General features: G+C 44.8%; 1 protein-coding gene across 1 annotated transcript in view; it reads right to left on the minus strand.

Moving 5' to 3' along the window:
* The window catches only part of Mertk (MER proto-oncogene, tyrosine kinase), a 97,655-nt gene that overhangs the window by 5,822 nt on the left and 71,243 nt on the right, over window positions 1-20,590 (minus strand). The window contains exons 11-18 of the mRNA XM_055615352.1: window positions 19,859-19,944; window positions 18,116-18,211; window positions 17,264-17,344; window positions 14,595-14,687; window positions 13,091-13,209; window positions 6,995-7,104; window positions 4,023-4,182; window positions 2,635-2,771 (exon numbers count right to left, since the gene is read on the minus strand). Of these exons, the coding sequence (XP_055471327.1) occupies window positions 2,635-2,771; window positions 4,023-4,182; window positions 6,995-7,104; window positions 13,091-13,209; window positions 14,595-14,687; window positions 17,264-17,344; window positions 18,116-18,211; window positions 19,859-19,944 (882 nt within the window). The remainder of the gene's footprint in view (window positions 1-2,634; window positions 2,772-4,022; window positions 4,183-6,994; window positions 7,105-13,090; window positions 13,210-14,594; window positions 14,688-17,263; window positions 17,345-18,115; window positions 18,212-19,858; window positions 19,945-20,590) is intronic.

The following is a 20,590-nucleotide window of genomic DNA, read 5'->3' on the forward strand; positions in this document are numbered from 1 at the left end:
ATAAAGGCCTTCTTTATCAGCCTGGACCATAGCACATCTGCAAACCCAGAGCATACAGCCACCAGGAACACGGGGACCACAGCCTGTCTGTGACTACCACAGGAAGAGAGCTGACTCTGCCACCTAAATTTGTTCTCAGACAACACCAGCTCAGCAGTCTCTTGCTTTGGTTCAAAGTGAAATATAAAAACCACAGTGTGACACAGCTTGGAAGTTGCTGAGACCCAAACTGACCATTGCTAAGGTCAGTTTCTGCTGGTGCAGGGGGAATGGCTGAGAAAGGAAAATCAAAACTTCCTGGGCAGTGTGGCTACAGAGCAAGGCTTCCTCAATTCCAGAAGCCAACATCGCACTAACACAGCCCTTACAAACAAACACCGTGAAACCGTAGAACTAATTTAATCAGGACGTTAAGATGTTTTCAGGATGTTTGCAGCCTTTGTTTCTGTTTGGTATTAGACATCTTCAACCACAAAGCAGGCTGCGGCCGGGAACAAAACAATCTTCCTTGTGCTTGGCTTAGCGCCTAAGCCACAGATGGACAAAGTGACCTGGCCCCATGTGTTGGATGAGGCAGCAGAGACAGAGCTTGGGATGGGCCTGAGGGTCTTGCATTACTCACTGACACCAGCATCCCACATGCTGCTCCATGACAGACCTATGGAGCTACGCTCCATAGCTCAGGCCTATGTTTTTATAATGTTCTTGCCAAATATGATGAGAATATCCCACGTTCTTGGAAGAAACTCACCAGCAAGAAAATGTAAATCACCATTGAAGCCAGCATAACTTCAAGACAATTGCATGACATGGATAAAGCACTTGCCTTCAGGCATGAGGACCAGAATTTGGATTCCCAGCACACAGACACAAGCCAGGTAGTTCCAGTGGCTGGCCTGTATTCCCAGCCACCAGAATGTGGAGACAGAGATGTTGAGGGACAAGCTAGCTAACCAGACAAGCCAAATCCATGAGCTCCAGGTTCAGCAAGAGACCCTGCCTCAGTGAATAAAGGTGGAGATCAATTGCTTTCCAATATCCAGTCTCTGCATACACAAACACACATGACACACATCCAGACACACACACGTGTACCCTACTCATGCAAATACACTGTGACGGCTGCTATTATCATCTTGACAGAATCTATAATCATCTGGGAGATGAGCCTATGAGCATGGCTGTGGGAGATTACCTTGATTAATATGGTATGACTTATCTCAATTGTGGGTGAGACCATTCCCTAGTGTGGTGGTTTGAATAGGTCTGGCCCCCATAGATTCATGTTTGAGTGGTTGGCCCATGGGAGTGGGACTATTAGGAGGTGTGGCCTTGTTGGAGGAAGTGTGTCACTGTGGGGGCGGGCTTTGAGGTCTCCTATGCACAAGCTACACCTGGTGTGGCACACAGTCTCCTTCTGCTGTCTGCGGATCAAGAGGTAGAACTCTCAGCTCTCCTCCAGCACCATGTCTGCCTGTGGGACACCATGTCTGCCTTCCTTGATGATAATGGACTACACCTCTGAAACTATAAGCCAGATACAATTAAATGTGTTCTTTATAAGAGTTGCTGTGGCCATGGCCTTTCTTCACAGCAATAGTACCGTAACTACCACGTGTAGGCAGGAGACCCTGGGCTGTATAAGAAAGGGGGCTGGAGGGCGACAGAAATTCGTTACTCTCTGTTACTTATTGTGGATGTGATGTGCCAAGTTCTGGTTGCCTTGACTCCCCTGCCGTGATGGACAGTGCCTTGAACTGTGAGCTGAAATAAGCCCTTCCCCACTTCAGGTGACAAAGTGTGATCATTTTGTCAAAACACCAGAGTTCTAGGAGGAACATACACTATGTGTCTCCTGATACGAAGTATAGAGAAGTCAATCCAGCTTCCAAGGCTACACACATGTGGCTAATTATTGGACAGGGCCTGTCCTGTCAAACCCTAAGACCTGGGTCTCTTCTTTATGATGCTTGGCATTGAAGACAGAGAAGGCTGTCTTGATTGTATGTGCTCCGTGGGGGAGAGCTGGGAGAGTTCACACCTGGCCAAGCACTGGTATTCTGGGGAACGCTTTTAAACACAGTTTCTAAGCCTGCTTTGTACCAACAGCACCACACCCTTGAGGCACAGGGATAGGCAACTGCATTGTCAGAAAACTGCCCAAGTAGTTCTGAGAGCCAGACTGCACTCAAAGGCACTAGTGCAGATTCCTAAGTTTCCCAGTAAGTGTGATCAGCATGCCTGGAAAGCCATAGAGAAAAAGGATTCCCAGGTTCAAAGTGAGTAAGAGTACCTCACATACTATACAATGAGCCTCTTTATTGGCAGCGTCTGCTTCCTAGTGGTGCTCATGTTGTTGTTTGGAGACACACACTGGGACCTCGTCTTGGCTGTGCCCACTGATGGAAGCCAAGACTTTTAGGGTGAGTGAGCCACAGTGGCTTCACAGGAGCTGGGCAGACACCACCACCTGCGCCAGGAATGACTGCTGGCCTGTGAGTGGCACTCTGTACAGGCTCTCTGGGCCAACAGCCAGCCCTATCTGCACCAGGCCTGACTGTGTTTGCCAGGCCGCTGCCCAGTCGGGTAGCTGCCCTGCTCAGGAAGCCCGGTGACACAGGGATGCTTACTTACAGCTCATCCAGGCAATCCTCGGGCTGCTTCAGCCTGTGGCCGTGGAGAAGGTACTCATACATCTCATGGTTCTGCACTCCGGGATAGGGAGTCATTCCCCGTGTCGCTATTTCCCACATGGTCACGCCAAAAGCCCACTGAGAACAAAGCCACAAGAAGTTAGGACAGTCAGGACAGAAGTCTTTCCACAAGGGCTGAATGGACTTTTTCATGGGGAAAGGTCATTTCCTTAAAGCCTTGATGATGAAGCACAAAGCTGGTAATTATGTCTGAGGCCCACTGTTCTCCAGACGACAACACGTGGGGTTGAAGCCCCATAGTTACCCGTTCTTATCAAAGCTGTTCTGGGAGACTTGGCTAAAGGCAGACAGAGCCTCATCTCATATCAATACTGCTTACTTAATGTACGTCTCTGCTCTTGCTGTGGAGTATTTTCCCCATGCTTGTAGGAGGGTATGATTACACAGCAACTTCTATGTAGCATATGGATTCCAAAGGCTGCTGAATGAACTCACTCAACTTAATGTGGATATCTTAGTCATGGGCATTTAAGTCACTCATTTGTAGCAAAGAAATGTGAATCTCTGAAGGTCATACTCAAGCCATAGATTTCTAAATGTGAAGCCTTCACCTCAACCTACTACTTGCCTAAATTAGAGTTTCTATAAGAAGAAAAAGCCAAGTATAATGGCACACATTTGTAATCCCAGCTGCTGGGGAGGCTGAAGCAGGAGGACTGGGAGTTCAAGGCTTTCTAGGCGACATAGGCCTCAAAAAGAAAAAAGCAGAGAGGGCTGGAGAGGTGGCTCAGTGATTAAGACCACTGATTTCTTCTAGAGGACTCGGGTTCAAATCTTAACACTCACATAGTGACTCAAAACCATCTCTAATCCAGTTCCAGGGGATCTAACACTCTTCCGGCCTCCACTGGCACTAGGCACACATGGTGCACAGATATACATGTAGGCCAAACTCTCATGCATGTAAGAGGGGCCGGAGAGGTGGCTCTGTGATTAAGAGCACTTTCTGCTCTTGCAGAGGACCCAAGTTTGGTTCCCAGCTTCCATTTTGGCTTACTATCACCTGTGACTGGCTCAGGCTCCAAGAAGTCTGGTGCCTCTGGCCATATCCACATACAGATTCACATACCTATACACATAATTAAAATACAATGAAATCTTAAAAGTGAAGAAGAGGTTGCGAAAGTAGCTTAGTGTCCTCATAGCGCGTGTGTGGTCCAAGGGTCAATCCCATCACGAAAAGAAAGAGAGTAAGTAAATGAAGTAAAAGCACGGTCTGAGCATGCTTGCAGCCCTCAGCTTATCAGTAGGCTCAGCCATTTCTCTCAGCGTGTGCCCATCTCTGTCAAAGCAAAGCTGTGTACGCACCACGTCACTCTTGCTGGTGTAGACTCGGTCTGCCAGGCTCTCTATGGCGATCCACTTCACAGGCATTTTGGCAATGCGGCCTTGGCGGTAATAATCACCACTGTAAATCTTCTTAGAGAGGCCGAAGTCAGCCACGCAGACAGTCATGTCATCCCGCAACCTGCCAAGAGTGAATTGTGGTCCTCAGCAACCTCAGGAGCAGAGCATTCCGCCCCAGGCGTGGATCAGAGGCAGCTGAAAACTCACGGAAAGTGACTGAAGAACACATGGGGAAGTTGCAGATGTGACTCAGTTGGTAAAATGCTTGGCTAGTATGCACCAGGCCTTTGGTTTGATCCCCATTACAGCATAAATGGTAATAGTGGTGTATGCTTCTAATCTTAGCACTTTCAAGGTGGAGGCAGAAAGAGCAGAAGCTCCAGGTCACCCTCAGCTGCTTTTTAAATTCAAGGCCAGCCTGGGACACATGACACCTGTGCAGGAGGATGGGAAGAGAAGGAGCAAGGCGAAAAGAGAAAGGAAGGAAGGAGAAGGGGGGTAAGTGAAGGGAGAAGGAGGAAAAAGGAAAGAAGGAAAAGGAGGAGAGGAGGAAGAGGAGAAGGAAAAGGAAAAAGAAGAAGACATGGAGCCATGAGCTTGGGGTAGGGAGCTGCTTTGAGGTTAAAGACACAGAAAATAATAGGGACTAGACATCACAGTTTTCCTGTGACTCTAGCCTATGTGGGGCTGATCCAGCAAAGGCACCCAGGCACAGGGGCTGGAGGCATCGTGGGAACAGAGATGTGTCAGAGAAGGAATAGAAGGATCAGCAGCTCTTCCTGGTCCTTCCTTAGATTGCATCATGCCATGGCCATCCTGCCTGGTGTCTGGAAGCAGTATTGACCTTGTGGCCTAACCAAGGCCTTGTGGGGGGTTGTGGGTGAGGCATAAGAGGAGGTGAAATTTGGGAGAGGTGGGAAGCACCCATTGAAAGATGATGCCGAAGGATTTCTTTCTAATGTGGCCAGCTGTTGGAGGAGTGTACCGGAAAGCTAAAGGGAAATACACTGCAGTCATAGCCCAAGCTAGTAAAACAGGTCCTCAACAAGAAGAAAGAAAAGGAAGAGAAAGAAGACAGAGGGAAAAGGAGGAGAGAGGAAGGAGGTGACTGAGCTATCATTTGCCTGATATTAACTTTTTTTTTTCTTTTCTTTAAAGACAGGGTCTTGTGTAGCTCAGGTTGGCCTGGAACTTGCTCTGCATCTGAGGATAACTATGGACTATGGATCCTCCTGCTTCTGTCTCCTGAGTGTTAGGAGAACAGGTATTCACTGAAAAGTCCCATGTTCTCAGCTTAGGGCAGACTAGACAGGCAGTCTTCCTACATGGTAGGAAAAACAAAGAAAATGTTAAAAGAATTCACAATTATCTAGCCATAGTCAAAATGCAGTAACAAACCCCAAATCTCTTGGGGCTTTGAAGAATGAAATAAAAGGGAAAGTGGATATGGTTGAGAAGAGAGAATGGCTATCTCTACTGTCAGACCTTCTACAACAGGGAAGCTAAGATCAAGGAACAGTTATGGTGTTTGAAGATTTACACCAGGTAATGGTTTTGTTGAAGCAGGGAAAGAATTGGAGAAAATTCAAGTTCAAAGTTCTTATGTAAATTCTTATAATCCATCATCCGCTGTGACAGAAAAGCTTCTAGATATTTAAGGGACCAAATTTTATCACAAGGGTTGGGTAGATATGAATGCAAGTTCCCGGAAAGAAACTACACCTCCCATTGAACCTTTTAGAAGGCTGATTATCTGGTTAGAAGTTCAATGATTGAGGAGAGGTTGGAATGTCACGGGGCAGAGTCTAACTTACAATACATCTTAAATTATCTTCAGCTCACTTAACTGCCCTTCTCAGCTCACCTCTGTGTCTGTCAGATGAAACCTCTCTGAATGTGTTCACTTAGCAGACAGCTTTCCACCACTCAAGGCCAAGAATGTCCTAAGACAGCAGCCAAGGCCTATAGTAGAAGCTTCCTCAGGTCCACATGGCTGCAACCCACGTACCTATAGCGTTTTCATCAATGTATTTGAAAGTGTGTCGATTTATGATTTTATTTGCTATATGATTATATTTGCTATGTTACTATAAAAAGCCGAAAACATGGGGGTAAGAGCACTGTCTGCTCTCTCAGAGGTCTTGGGTTCAATTCCCAACAACCAAATGTGGCTCACAACCATCTATACTAGGATCTGATCCCCTCTTCTGGCCTGCAGGTGTACATGTAGATAATACAGGTCTCATGCATATAATACAGAAAATAAATTTTTGTTTGTTTGTTTTTGTAGGGTTTCCTTGTGCAGCCTTGGCTGTCCTGGACTCACTTTATAGACCAAGCTGGCCTCAGACTCACAGAGTGCTGGGATTTTAGGCATGCACCACTATACCCAGAAAATAAATAAACCTTAAACAAACAAAGAGAGCTGAAAACAGTTACCATTTTGGAATATGACATTTTAGTCAGTTGTATCTGTATTCTCAGGCCATAGTCACTTGTACTTGACTCTAGAATATAGTATTTCTTACCCTCTTTGAAGAGAGAGCTTTGTGTATCAACAAAGGCCTGGGGAAACAGCCTTCAGGATTTTCATTATTGCCCTTCAAGTTATACTATGACTAGCTGACTTACATACTATTGTGGGTCCAACACTAGCTGATGGCAAAAGACCCCAAAGATCATGCCTGGTGCCCTAGCCTACTCACGAGGAGAAAAGAGACTAATCATAAGAGAGTGCTTTGGATGCTAGCCAGACTCTTGGAGGCAAAGACATAGAAAACCCCAGGAAGGAATCAGAGCAATAGAAATCCCATACGAAGCAAGGCACTCTGCTCCAACCCCAAGCTAAATGCCCTCCATAATCTAATAATAGGTCAGTTCCTGCCCTATGACATCTAATGGCCCCACCCCTCCAGGATGGCCCAGGTTCTTACATGCAGTTTCGAGCTGCTAAATCCCGGTGAAGAAAATTCTTGTTGCTCAGATATTCCATTCCCTGGGCAATGTCCACCATGAACTTCAGCAGTGTCTGCAGGGGGATATACTTAAGGGAGGAGACAGGAAAAAACATTATGGTTTAGAAGGAAAAGCTGGCAAGTTACTCTCACCAAGAGGGAACAGTGCTGTATTTATTTTTGTTTTATGTGCATAAGCATCTCGCCTGCATATATATGTGTGCATAAACCATATGTGTGCCTAGTACCACAGGAGGCCAGAAGAAAGTATCAGATCCCCTGCAACTGGAATTACAGATGGTTGTGAGCTGCCATGTGGGTGCTGATTATGAATTTGTGTCCTCTGCAAGAGCAGCCGGTGCTTTTAACTGCTGAGCAATCTCTGCAGCCTTGGAAATGGTGTTATTTCTTAAGTTGTAGTGGTAACAGAGAAAAACAAAGCTTTCCTTTCTATATCATTAATATTTTTTTTAAACAGATACTTTGTTTTGAGACAAGGTTGCCCTAGCAGCTCAGGCTGGACTATATGCTGGGATGACAGACATGAGCCACCACACCTGGCTCAGAAATAATGCTAAAAAAAACAACAAACAAACAAACAAAACAAACAAAACAAAAAACTCCACAAAAGGAATAAAGAAGAAACTCTAAAACCTCCCGGAAAACACCACATTCTCTTTGCCTTTAAAAGTATTTCAGGTGAAAAACATTTTGCATCTCTCCACCGATTATGAGGCCAAAGGTGAGCCTTCACATATTGAGACACGCTGGGATAGAGGACCATGCCAGGTGGAGAGGATGAGGGAGGAGTGCCCCATTATTTGCTTTTAATTTTCTTTTACATCTGCCTGTTTATTTTGTATGTGGGAGGGAGGAAGAGCTCACTAGTGTCACTGTATACATTTGGTGGCCAGGGGACAACCTATGATAGTCAGGATTGAATTCAGGTTGTCAGGATTGGTAGAAAAGAATTTCACCTGCTGAGCCAGCTTCCTGTCCCCAATGCCTGATTTTAATGAGGCAAGAGGGGATATTCTGGAAAAAGGGTCTGATGTTTAGGAAGGGCAAAAAAACAAAACAAAACCTTACTTAGTAGGAGATGTTTCTAATTCTGTATTCTTTTTCTGTATTTTTTTATCCTTTCTCTCTCCCTCCCTTTTCCTCCTCTTCCTCTTTCTCCTTTGTGGTGTTGAATGTGGCACTAACAAGGTTGATTTCTGGGTCTCACACATGCTAAGACAGCTCATTTTACTTTGAGATATTTTGAAAGATAATTTTCTTCTATACAGCAGCAATTTAGCTAGTCTTCATCTGTTGAACTAAAATACAAGTATGCCCTTCAAAATCCTAATTTTGTTTTCTCTCTAGGGCCTTTCTAGAGTTTCAGCCATTTACTGTTTTCTAGTTACCTTGGTTTTTTTTTTTTTTTTTGGTCTTTTTGTTATTTTATTTTATTTTATTTTATTTTATTTCTAGAGCTGAGGACCGAACCCAGGGCCTTGCGCTTGCTAGGCAAGCGCTCTACCACTGAGCTAAATCCCCAACCCCCCATTTACTGTTTTCTAAGTGTTGTAAAAGTCAGACAAAACTGCTACGTGAGTAAACATGCCATTAGTGGCAAAGGACACATAGACAGACATACACACAGAGAGACAAAGAGAGACCCCATCTAAAAACAAAAGCAACAACAAAATTCCTGAAAGAACAAAAGGAAAGAAAGGAGGCAGAGAGGGAAGGAGGGAGAGGCATTTAGAATTGGTTATAAGGACAATGACTAACAAGATCTCCAAGTGATAGTTTAGTGTTTTATTGTAGTTGTGGCACCAAAGAAAAAAAGGCTGACTACAAGTTCCTGGCAATCATGAATCATGAGTGGTCTGTCCACGGTATCCACTCCCCCTCTAACACCCCACCGCATGACATTGGATTTGTCATGGCTCTTTCTCCAAGGACTGTAAGTTTTCCAAAATGGTATTCACAAGGGCATTGCATTTTGTTTTGTTTTGTTTTGTTTCCTGTGGTACTGGGGATGGAACCCAGGCCTTGTATTAGATAAGCTTTCCACCATTCTCTACAATAAAAGCTCGAGCATTACATTTTTAATGACATATTTCCCAACTATGACACATGCCAATTATATAGTACATATGAAACCAAAACCAAAATGCCATAACTATCTTTGCCCTTAAGTAACAGAGTTATGAGAAAAGGTAAATGAATCAAACATGACAGTTTTGCCTCTTCTCTGTGTATTTAGGGCATTTAGTTTTCTGGATGCTATCTTCCAGGAAAGGGTCTGGGTCCTGTGAAATGGCAACTGCTAGTGTCATTAGTGAGTGGAAGATACTACTAACCTGTGATATTTTTCATGTAATAACTACGTTATTCCTGGAGCCTGTGACAAAGTTATTTAAAAAACAATTGCATAGAACAATTGGGAAACGAGTAGAGACGATTGCAGGTGTTGCTACAGACATGTGTATGAACTAGTGACAATAATCTGAAAGTGAAGCAAAGGAAATAAGTTCAGCTACAATAGAGTACAAATATTTCAGGAACCCACTCAGGGAGGCAGAGGCAGGTAGATCTCCGTGAATTCAGGGCCAGCCTGGTCTACAAAGCAAGTTCAGGACAGCCAACACTACACAGAGAAACCCTCACAAACAAACAAATAAATGTAGGAATGAATTGGAAAAAGATGCATACAACTTTTGCTCTGAAAAAAATATATATATACATATACATATATATATATATATGTATGTATGTATATATATATAGGGCTGGAGGTAGAAGCCAGGACTCTAAATGGTTCCAGCAAGCACTCTCCCTGCTGTGGCTCTAGCCCTCAAGGGCAACCCTGAGAATCTTGGAGAGGAATACATCACAGATGGACCAGCTCATGATTGTGGGAAAGTTGTAGTGGGCCTCTTCTTCAGGGCTGTGACTGCATTAAATTATTTTGCATACTTGGAGGTCTTTCTTGGTTACCATCTCAAAACCAACTCTAACACTGGCTTGCTTTCCTTGTCTTTTCCTTCTTTTTGAACACTTTAAAATTTTTATTACATTTATTTATTTATTCTGGGGCATCTGTATTCTTTTACTATGTGGTTCCTGGGGATCAAACTCACTCAGGTCTTAGGCTCTGTGGCAAGCATCTTTATCGGCCAGCAGTCTCTATACACCTTAAATGGGAGAATTGTGCAGTGTCTCAATAAAGCTATGGCAAAGAAAGCACTGCTCTAAGATGGGGGAAGGGCGTGGAGACAGACAGACACAGAGGTGGGGGTGGACAGAAAAGGACCCAGACTGAGGAGCGAGAAAGGACAGGCTTTTCCTCTTTGTCTCGGTGACATGTGACACTTAAGGCAGCTGCTGCCATCTCATGCCACGTGCGGTACCGCCATGGAGGTGTGCCAGACACCGTATGCCGCAGCCAGAACAGGTCTCCGTGGAGCAATGCCACCTCTGGCCCTGTACCCCAGGCTGCCCTTCCACTGTGACCCTCCTGCTTCAGCTTCCTCAGCAGCTGGGATCACAGGCCTGTGACACCAGACCCTACTCCATTTCTTCCTTTTTAAGGTGATTTTGAGCTGCTTTTGGCATTACACGCTAGTAAAGCCAAGTTCCGTCCTGCAGACCCAAACGACAACTGTAGGTAGCTTCCCTGCTTTAGCGCCTTCAGGTCCATCCTTTTATGGCTATGGCTCCTTCCTGTCTGTCTTCCCTGAGCTTTGACTCCTCTCTGTCCACCCTTCCCTGCTCTAGTTCTTCCCTCTCCATCCTTCCCTGCTTTATCACCTTCCTGTCAACCCTTCCCTGCTGTGGCTCCTCCCTGCCCATCCTTCCCTGCTTTGCCCTTACCCCTGAAGACAACCACAGTCCCTACAATTGCCCCTGGAGAAAAACCCAAGGTTCCTACAACATGTGTGCTCTCTGATCTCTTGCTCCCAGCCTGACTGTGTGCTACCCTTTCCCTTGTTTTATTTCTACCATGGCCCCATGGACTTTTGGAGCTTCTCCAGTCACACTCCCTTCCTTCCCCAAAGCTCCAGAGCAGACATACGTTTCTGTGAGATGCACCCCAGCTGCCATCCTCTGTGAGATGCTGAGGTGGTGCTTATCATCTGCCCGTCTGCCCTGCGTATCTCCAGGGACACTACCCATGCTGAGGACAGTGACACTTGGAGCCAGAATCCAGGCCCTGTTTAGAAGCTCATTGACAAGCCCTGAGACTTAATCTTGGGTGACGGTAGTCTGAACAAAAGGTCTTTATGCTCAGGGAACTGACTGCACAGGAAGCAAAGAAGCAGCCCAAATAAAAGCTCCCTGTCCCAGCTACTCTGTGAACTCTGTGCCTTCCATCTTTATCACAAGCTACAAAATATCAAAACGTAAAAATATATTCCTTTTCATCTCTGTAACACTCGGGAGTTGATCTCTTCCACTAAGGACACCCTTGTACTTTTGCAAATGGAAATTATTGGTCAAGAAAACACAGTGTGTGGAGGAATTTTAAAACATGGATGCTCTGGCAAGAGAGCATATCCAAAGCCCTTCTAAGTCTGTGTGATCTGGCTGGAATACAGACATGCCTTTAATCCCAGGAGACAGAGGCAAGAAGATCTCTGAGTTCAAGGCCAGCCTAGTGTAGAGAGCAAACTTCAGGCAAAGAAAAGTTTAGGTCCAGGCATGTTGGTACACACCTTTAATCCCAGAATCTAGGAGACAGAGGCATGCAGATCCCTGAGTTCCGTTCAGGCAGTTCAGTTGAGAGTTGAGAGGCCTTGCAGTGGAGTTGAGTTCTTGGCAGTTCAGTTCGTGGAATTCAGGACAGTTTTTACCAAGGGAGTTTTACAGAGATAGACTGAAGAGAGAACAAGCTAGACACAGGCGAAGACAGAATGAGCCAGAGAATGAGAAGGAGCCAGAAGATTAGAACAGATTGCTAGAGTTAGTTTGAGGCCAAGCAGAGTAATTCAGTCAGAAGCTGAGAGAAACGAGTTTGAATCAGTAAGCTTGGTGAGGAGTTTTGAGCCAGACAGCTGAGTTGAACCAGCTAGCCAGAGTTCAGGAAAAAAAAACTAGAAAGGGTGAGCTTATTCAGCAGTAAGTCTCAGAGGCTGAAAACATTCCAGGCCTAAATTAGATTGTACAGAGGCTAGAAGCCTCCAGGACTAGGCCTAGGTTAGCAGATGGGTAAAGTAAGCCTCTGAGATGACACTTAAACCAGGCGATAAAAGAAACTTTTAAAACTGCGCACTTGCTTTCCTTGTTTTCCGTTTAAAAGAGTAAAAGATTACAGCAGCTCTTTTGCCAGTTGAAGCAGAACTGTTGAAGCACACGTTGGGGGTGGGGTGGGGGAACTGCAGGGAAAGGGAGGTAAAAAGAGCAGAACAGAGCGGGAAGAAGTACACTCTACTGTGTTAAAGCTCACAGAAAAGTTGCAGCATTTGAGACGATGGGTGGGGACGGAGAATGGGCAGACATTTTAATGAACAGGTGGAGGGCTCAGAAACAGACTCACACTGTGCAGCTTGTGGAGTTTTTGATCGAGGTGTGGGAGCAATTTAGTAGATTAAAGGTGGCCTTTTCATGACTGATGACCAATCATATACAAAACCAACTAACCAAGGGGGAACCTTAGGATGTAGCTTAGCTGGCAGAGTGCTTATAAGGTGTGCAAAAAGTCCTGGGCTCCATCCCCAGCCTCACAGGTGATGGTACACACCTATAATCCAGAACTCTGGGGGGGTAGAGACAGGAGGATCGGAAGTTAAAAAAAAAAGTTAAAAAGTTAGCTATAAAGTGAGTTTGAGGCCAGCTTGGGCTAAATGAAATCCTGGCCAGCCTGTGGTGAGTAAAGGCTCTAACAGGCTGCAGTCAAGGAGACTTTGGCCCAACCCTGTGGGACTAGCTGGAACAGGGATAAACACCCACTCATAGGCCTGTCAGAGAGGATGGAGACTATAGTTTAACTCCTGGGAGCACAGTGAACTCTGAACCTAGGCCAGTGCCCAGTTGTCATAAAAACTTCAGAACAGTTGAGAGGCAGCAAAAGCAGCCTGTTACCTTTGGTCCTGTTTCTATCCTGGAATAGAGCAGGAAGGTATGAAGGTCTCCGTATTTCATGAAGGGTAAAATCACCATGGGCTTCGGGATGCCTTGAGAGCTCATTTCTATACACACTCCTGAAATTGAAAACAGGTCCAGTTACAAAGAGCCCTTGTTAAGTAGGAACACAGATACGCTGGAGGCCTACTGGCCAAATTGGAGCCATGTGCTACCAGGCCAAGAGGTGAAAAATCAAAGGCTTGGAACTCTCACAGTGGATTCTATGTAACACCTGCAAGCTATAAGACTTCTCTCTGTCTCGTTTTCCCTCTCTTTTTCTTTATCTCTCTCTACTCCCCCATTCTGGTTAGGTTAGTGTTTGCAAGAGAATTCTCAAATCAACCTGTCACAAGAACAGAAGCTGAGGGTTTTGTGCTTTGTTTTTGTTAGACTGAATGACTGAGGGGTGAAATCCTCAGAGAATCTGAGGGCAAATTAGCCAAACATTCCTATGAAAAAGTCTATTGTAACCAGATGTTCAAAGCTATTGAAGCATTTTTGAGGGCCTATAGGTAAAACTTCTGTTTCTAAGCTTTTGGAGATTGAAGTTACAATGTCTTAACCTGGAATTCTGCAATGAGCCTGTCCCCTGATGCTAGGCTTTCAAAGTGTAAAGTGTCAAGCAAAGCTGAACATCTCTCCTGGTTGGCTAATGCTACTAACTGCAACAACAGCCATTTCCTTGACATTAGATTCTATCCAAACCTTAGCTTTCACATCTCTTTGTAGCATCAGTCATGTAGAACTTTGAAAGGTTGCTCAAAAAATTATTAGGAATTAAGGCAAGGGCAGGAAAGAAAAAAGGCCACTGTTTCCAGATTGTTTATCTCAGAATAGTGTCCCTTACATGTCACACACAGATGCCCATGTCTGTAAATTTTTTTCACGGAGATAGTAACATAAAGCCAAATTATAGGTGGGCACAGTGGCTCACGCCTGTAATCCCAGCACTCAGGGAGGTAGAGGCAGGTGGATCACTGTGAGTTTGAGGCTAGCATGGTCTACAAAGCGAGTCCAGGGCAGCCAGGACTACACAGAGAAACCCTGTCTCAGAAGAAAAATAAGTAAATAAAGCCAGATTACATTAAGTAATGTCTATAAAATAGTCAATGTGTCATGACTCATAAGTTGATTCATGAATTATTTTCTCAAAGACAATTTTGAGAGATGTCTACGTTTATAGTTTTACTTCACTGGTTTTCAATTCATGGACAACCTCCACCTAAGAAAGACTGTCACGTGACTGGCTCTTGTGTCTTGGCTTTGACCTAGCACTCTCAAAATGCGAATTCCAACTGCACCCAGGAAACAAACCCATTCTGCTCTGAGCCTCAGAAGGTAGGACAAACCCAGTGTTGTGAATTTTGGCATAAACCTTTCTACACCAGAACTTGTTCGCCTTTGGCACACAGTGGGTCAGCCAAGGCCCTCCCAGCCTCCGTCTGGCATCTCGCTGAGGTACCTAGAAGCCGGATGACATTTGGGTGATTGAAGTCTTTCATGCAAGCTGCTTCACTGAGAAACTCCTCGATCTCCCGTTGAGAAAAGTTGTCCACTAGGGAAGGAGATGAAAAATGCAAGATGTGATCAGTGTATTCAGTTAAAGGGAGGAGATCAGCAAATGTGACACAAGGCATGGTTGCCGTACTCAGTTCAGGAGTCGGGCCCAGAACAGCACCCTTCTCTAGTAAAACTAAAATCCACACCAGGCTTCATGGTGCATTCATGGTGGGAAAGTTGAGGTAGGATGACTCAGGGGACAGCCTGGGCAATATAGCAAGATCCTGTCTGTCAAAGCAAACAAAACAAAACAAACAAGTTCGCCTTTAAAACAAAAATAAAAACTCCTAAAATCAGGAAAATGCAAAACAATAGAGGCAGGAAAGCGTGCTTGTCAGTGTTTGGGGTTGGGAGAAGAGAAGAGAGAAGCCAGTGGTGAAGCCTGAGGGATTTTAGGGCTGTGCAACTGTTCTGCATGATGCCATGTGGGGGACATAGATCATTCATGCATTTGTCAAACCCCATAGAACTACACAAGACCCACAGTAAACATGAGTGAAAACAAACAAAATTCAGTTGACATGCCAGTGTACAACTATGTCAGTATGTATACCACATACTAATATCCTAATCCTGCTCTGCCACGATTACTTTTGCCCCGCACCTTGCTGTGGCTGCATGCCCAGGCCTGTCATTCTGTTCTTAGCTGTTAGGACCATCTTATTAGTTGCTCAACTGTGCCTGTGAGCTGGGGGCACTTTCATCCAGAAATTTTGAAGTGCAAGCAACTTAAATTTTTTTTTTTTTAAATTATCTTAATTATGTGTTTGTGGGAGTCAGGGCGTGTGTGCACATGAATGTGTCTGATCTCCCTACAGCTGGGGTTACAGGCAGTGGTGAGCCGCCTGACCTGGGTGCTGGGAATTGAACTCAGGTCCTCAGGAAGAGCAATATGTGCTCTCAACCACTCAGCCGTCTCTCCGGCCCCTGAAATGTAACCAACTTAAGAGAACTGTTTACAGTTTAATATTGGCCCATCAAGACAGCTCAGTGGATAAATGCACTTGTCCCAAAAGCAAGTGACTTGAACTTGATCCCTGGGAACCCACACAGTGGAAGAAGGAAACAGACTCCCACAAGTTGTCCTCTGATCTCTATGCATGTACCATGGTACGTGTGCACGCACATACCACACACGCACATACAAATAAACAAGGAAATGTAATAAAAAATGTAGAATATAATCTAATAGTATGCTATAAGAAACGAGCCTGTCCCAAGAGAGCAAATGCTGTTTGATTCCACTTTCAGGCAGTGCTTAGAGTGACAAAACCAGACAGAAAGGCGAATGGCTGCTCCCTGGGTTGGGGAGGGGAGTGGGGGTGTAGAGTTTCAGTTTGAAAAGATGGAAAGTTTAGGAGCTGGATGGCGGTGAGTGGGGCATGATAACATGAAGGTGCTAAATGCCAAAACTGGCCTGCACATTGAAACATGGTTACAGCAGCAAGTTTTATTTTATGTTTGTATATTAGTTATACTGTTGTACAACATATTTTTTTTTTCTTTCTGGGACAGAGTTTCTCCGTGCAGCCCTGAGTCCTCTGGAGCTTGCTTTGTAGACCAGGCTGGCCATAAAACTCCGCCTGCCTCTGCCTCCCAAGTGTCTCACAGTGCCTAGCTAAGGGCTTTCTTTAACAGGGTGTAGCTACTGATTAAAATGGCCTAGCCAGGGTTTGTATGATTCTGAGGGTTTACCATGTATTTATTTCATTCCAGTACAGAAAACTTAGAGAACACTATTTTAAAACCATTACACTTACAGCATGTCTGTCCCCTTCGTCCTCACTGCTTCCCTTTGCTATAGAGAACCAGGGGGACCCAACAGAAGGTGGGGATGGAGGTTTTCCTGTAAACCCTTCCCCGACGGCCAACCCCAGGCAAACGGGCCTCGGGAGTCTTTCTTTTTCTTAGTAAGTCTGAACATATGCTTGTTTCCCCATGTCATCAATTACATGTCCCTCAGAAAAACAGGACTCTGAGTGACTGTATCACCCTGTGGATAACATCCGTCTTTGGTCACAATGTCAAGAGCTCTTGGTTAGGAGTCTAACAAACTCTCTTTGAAGTGACCTAGTTTTAACTTTATCCCCCATAGTGCTTGAGCTTGAACCCGGGGCCTTGTGCATGCTAGGCAAGTACCGCGCCACTGAACTACACGGAGATTCTAAAGCCACGGGCTGTTCTTTCAGTCTTCAATAACCAGCGTGATAGAATTCACATGTAGGAAGTGGCCCCACTAGCCTAGAGATCTGTCAGATACTGACATTAGATCCCACTGCCTCAGGAATTCATGCCTTACTTGGGGCTCATCAGCTGGTCCAGGTAACTGAGGGCGGGGGAGATAACGACAGAGATGGTGGGAGTGACAAATGCTGCTTTGAGCATGAAGAACACACAATGTGTGGCTGTACAGAGAGCCCCTCATGTACCTTCTGCCGGCGACCACGCTCCCACATTGCCTAGTGACCCATCAGTAGCTGAGACCAGAGCACAAGCACTGCTCTACTCGGAGCAGCTGATATCGAGGTAGCTGTCCCCCCTGCAGGAATGCCTCCCCCACCGGAAACTCACACTTCATGGTCTTCACGGCCACCTTCTGAGAAGTCCCATCTTCCTGCTTCAGACTTCCCTCCATTACAGACCCAAACTCTCCTGCGAAGTGAAGCGACATCTCTGTGATGCCGTGCAGACGCTCTCTGGACCACAGAACTGCAGACGTGTGCGGTCCTAGGGCAGCTCGCCCTCAGTCACGGGGCAGAGCCTGCTCGGACCTCACGCCTGCTTACCAGGGGCGCGCGCAGCACTGTGAGTATGAGTGGTTCAGACTTTGCTCATCACTTCACCAACCATTATGACTGACCCAAGATACTTACAGGAAAGCGTGGGAAATATTACTGAGGATCACATAACAGTATTTTTAACCCCCTCCCCGCCAATGCTAGAGACAGCATTCAGGGCTTCGTACAAGTTAGGCAAGCACTTTACCATTCCCAACCCAAACCACAAATTTAATAACACTACCGTTCATGCTAAGAACAATTTTAAAATTTAAGTACATATTTTCATTGACTGAAGTAGATCATTATCTTAGAGGCTGTAGAACACCGATCAATCAGCAGATAATAACATATGATAATCAATGAATAATAATAACAAATAATAATCGATGAACCACATGCTCTGCAGTGAAGGGAGGAAATTCATACTTCCAAAGCTTACTCTCTCCCAGGGACTGTAGATGCCTCTTATGTCAGATCAGAGTTTCAGAATTCTCCTCTTTCATTTTAAGCTCCAAAAAAGGAGTTATTTGCATTTTAACTCCAAGTCATAAAATTGATATTTTATTCAATGAATACACATTTTTAAAAATCCTCAACTGCTCTGTATCCCAAATTCTAAGAGAATTGCTTTAAACTTGCTTACCTTCACCCAGAATTTTTCCAAGAATTAGAAGGTTTCTGTCAATCACAACGTCTTCTAGTTTATTCTGCAGCTCCTCGCTCACTCCCAAGCTGTGCACTTCAAAGGAGTAATGGTGTGGGTAAGAATTAGCACTGTGCTTTCTTCCATAAAATATAAGTAGACATGTATGGAAGGTCCTATGTCATAGTTACACACACACACACACACACACACACACACACACACACACACACACTTTGTACTCATTCTACTGTGATTGGGGTGAATACGATTGACCCTTCAAGGTAAGATCATCTACAAACAGCTGTAGAAAGGAGAACCACACTGCCCTTGTCTTTTCACGATAGCAGCTGTCTGCACTGAGGTTCGTGCAGAGGAAGTCTACTTTTGACTTTAAAGGGGTTAGGCAAACATATCAATGGGCACATGCTGGTGGATTAGGCATCCGTAGTTATGGTATAGAAAACAGCCATCAGGATACTTCCCCTGGCCTCCCACGCCAGCCAGGGATAAATAGAGCACGGGGAATATCCAGAGAATGATCTGTCCTTGTACATGTAGTATGTGGCACCTCATTTTCAGGCATCAGGCTCAACCGGGTACTTCAGGAGACTGAAGAATAAGACTGTCTACAGCAAGGATGTGGTACATTATAATGTGTGCAACAGATGTGCACCATTAGAGAAGGAGAACCATTTACTGGCCAGATGGCAGAGGGTTCACTCTGAGCTATAGTTGAGGCATGAGTAACCTTTGAAAGAAAAAAGCCTTAATATTGGAAGGGAGATGTTCCCTCCTGAAAAAAAAAATACTCAGTTTATTCTCCAATAGAGGGAAAAACTGTCTAAATGAATAAATTTTAAATGCACAACCAGTGACATCTGAAAGATGTAGGTTAGAAAAGTAGTTAGTGCTGATGTACGTCAAATAAGTTTTGATTCACAGTAACCTGTGTTCCGTCATGCTGTCCTGTTTTGCTTTGTTTTGCCAAGCTAGGCCTCCAGAAGCACGGAGCTGACAATATTTGCCTTCTTCCCATGTTGCTTCTGAAATTGCCCAGAAACTTGGATCTGCTTAACCTCCACCCCAAAGCCAGAAACCCCCACTCCCACTCAGCAAAATCCAAGCCTGTCAGTATAACTTGGCAGACTGTTCCGTGTCCTTCCAGTTAGTGGCCCGCACAACAGGAAGTGAAGCTGGTGGTTATATCCACTGCTTTGTTGCTTCCTTTAAACCTCTGACCTCTACTCCACTTCCAATTACCTACAAAGTTGGGGTATTTTGTTGTTTGTTTTGTTTTGTTTTTTTCCTGGATGGTCCATGAGGTCGTAGATCCTTAACTCGTTTCTTAACACCAGATTCAATTTCCAGTAACCTAGCCAGTAGAGCTTGATCCGGCAACATCTGATCATCTCCTTGCTAGTTTCTGAAAGACTTCTGAATGTTAGGACCAATCCCCTGGCCTGGCTGTGGTGGCCAATGCCTACAAACTCAGCACACAGGAGGCTGAATTGGGAGGACCATAAGTTTGAGGCCACCCTGGACTATAGAGCAGGATCCTGTCTCAGAAAACAAAACCCCATATGTGTGCATATATACGCATATAAATATATATACATATATGTATATGTGTGTGTCAGAAAAATATGCACTATATATGTTTTTCCCCATTCTCATCTCTTACTTATCTCAGCTTTCCACTACTTTAACTTTAGCCGAAAAGTGAAATGAAAGTCAACTCACAGGTCAGCTCGATGGCCCGCCGACAGAAGGACTTCTTTGCCCTGTAATTTATGACTAACTGGGAATCTTCCTCAGAGAATGCACCCCTGCACAAAAACAAAGACGTCCAACCATAAATTATGGCAATGGAACCTATGCACTGATGACATGAGGACGTTATGGTGACGTCACCATATAGGAAGAGCTCTTCTGTAGCTAAAACATTTCCTTGCTCTGCCAATAGCAGGTGTGAGGCCCTGCATTTGACTCCCAGCATCACAGAGAGGAAAGGGCATAAGAAAAAAAAAATCCCAGTTGGAGAAATAGATTGCTTTCCTTAAAACTATTTTAGGTCTGCCTGGTAAGCCCTAAACATCTCTGCCCAGGTATCACGAAGGACACAAAAGAGAACTTGGGTAACAATAGTGAATGTTGCTTATTAATGGCCATGATTACACACATATGTGTCTTAAGAACAAAAGGTAACTGACACGATTTTAAAGAGATTTGTTTACTTCTGTGTGTTGGAGTGTTTTGCCTGCCTGCACACCATTGTTCCAGGCCCACACAAGCTTTTTCTTAAGGTCCATTTTTTTTTTCATTAAAAAAAAAAAAAAAAAACAAATAAACAAAAAACAACCTGTGTATGTGGGTATTTCTGTGTGAGTACCTGAGGAGACAAGAAGAAGGCATAAGATCTCCTGGAGCGGGAGTTACAAGTAGCTGTGAGCCACTTTACATGGGTGCTTGGAG

The sequence above is a fragment of the Psammomys obesus genome, unplaced genomic scaffold (assembly GCF_907164565.1).
Source record: "Psammomys obesus unplaced genomic scaffold, mPsaObe1.curated_primary_1811, whole genome shotgun sequence".
NCBI classification, from domain to species: domain Eukaryota; kingdom Metazoa; phylum Chordata; class Mammalia; order Rodentia; family Muridae; genus Psammomys; species Psammomys obesus.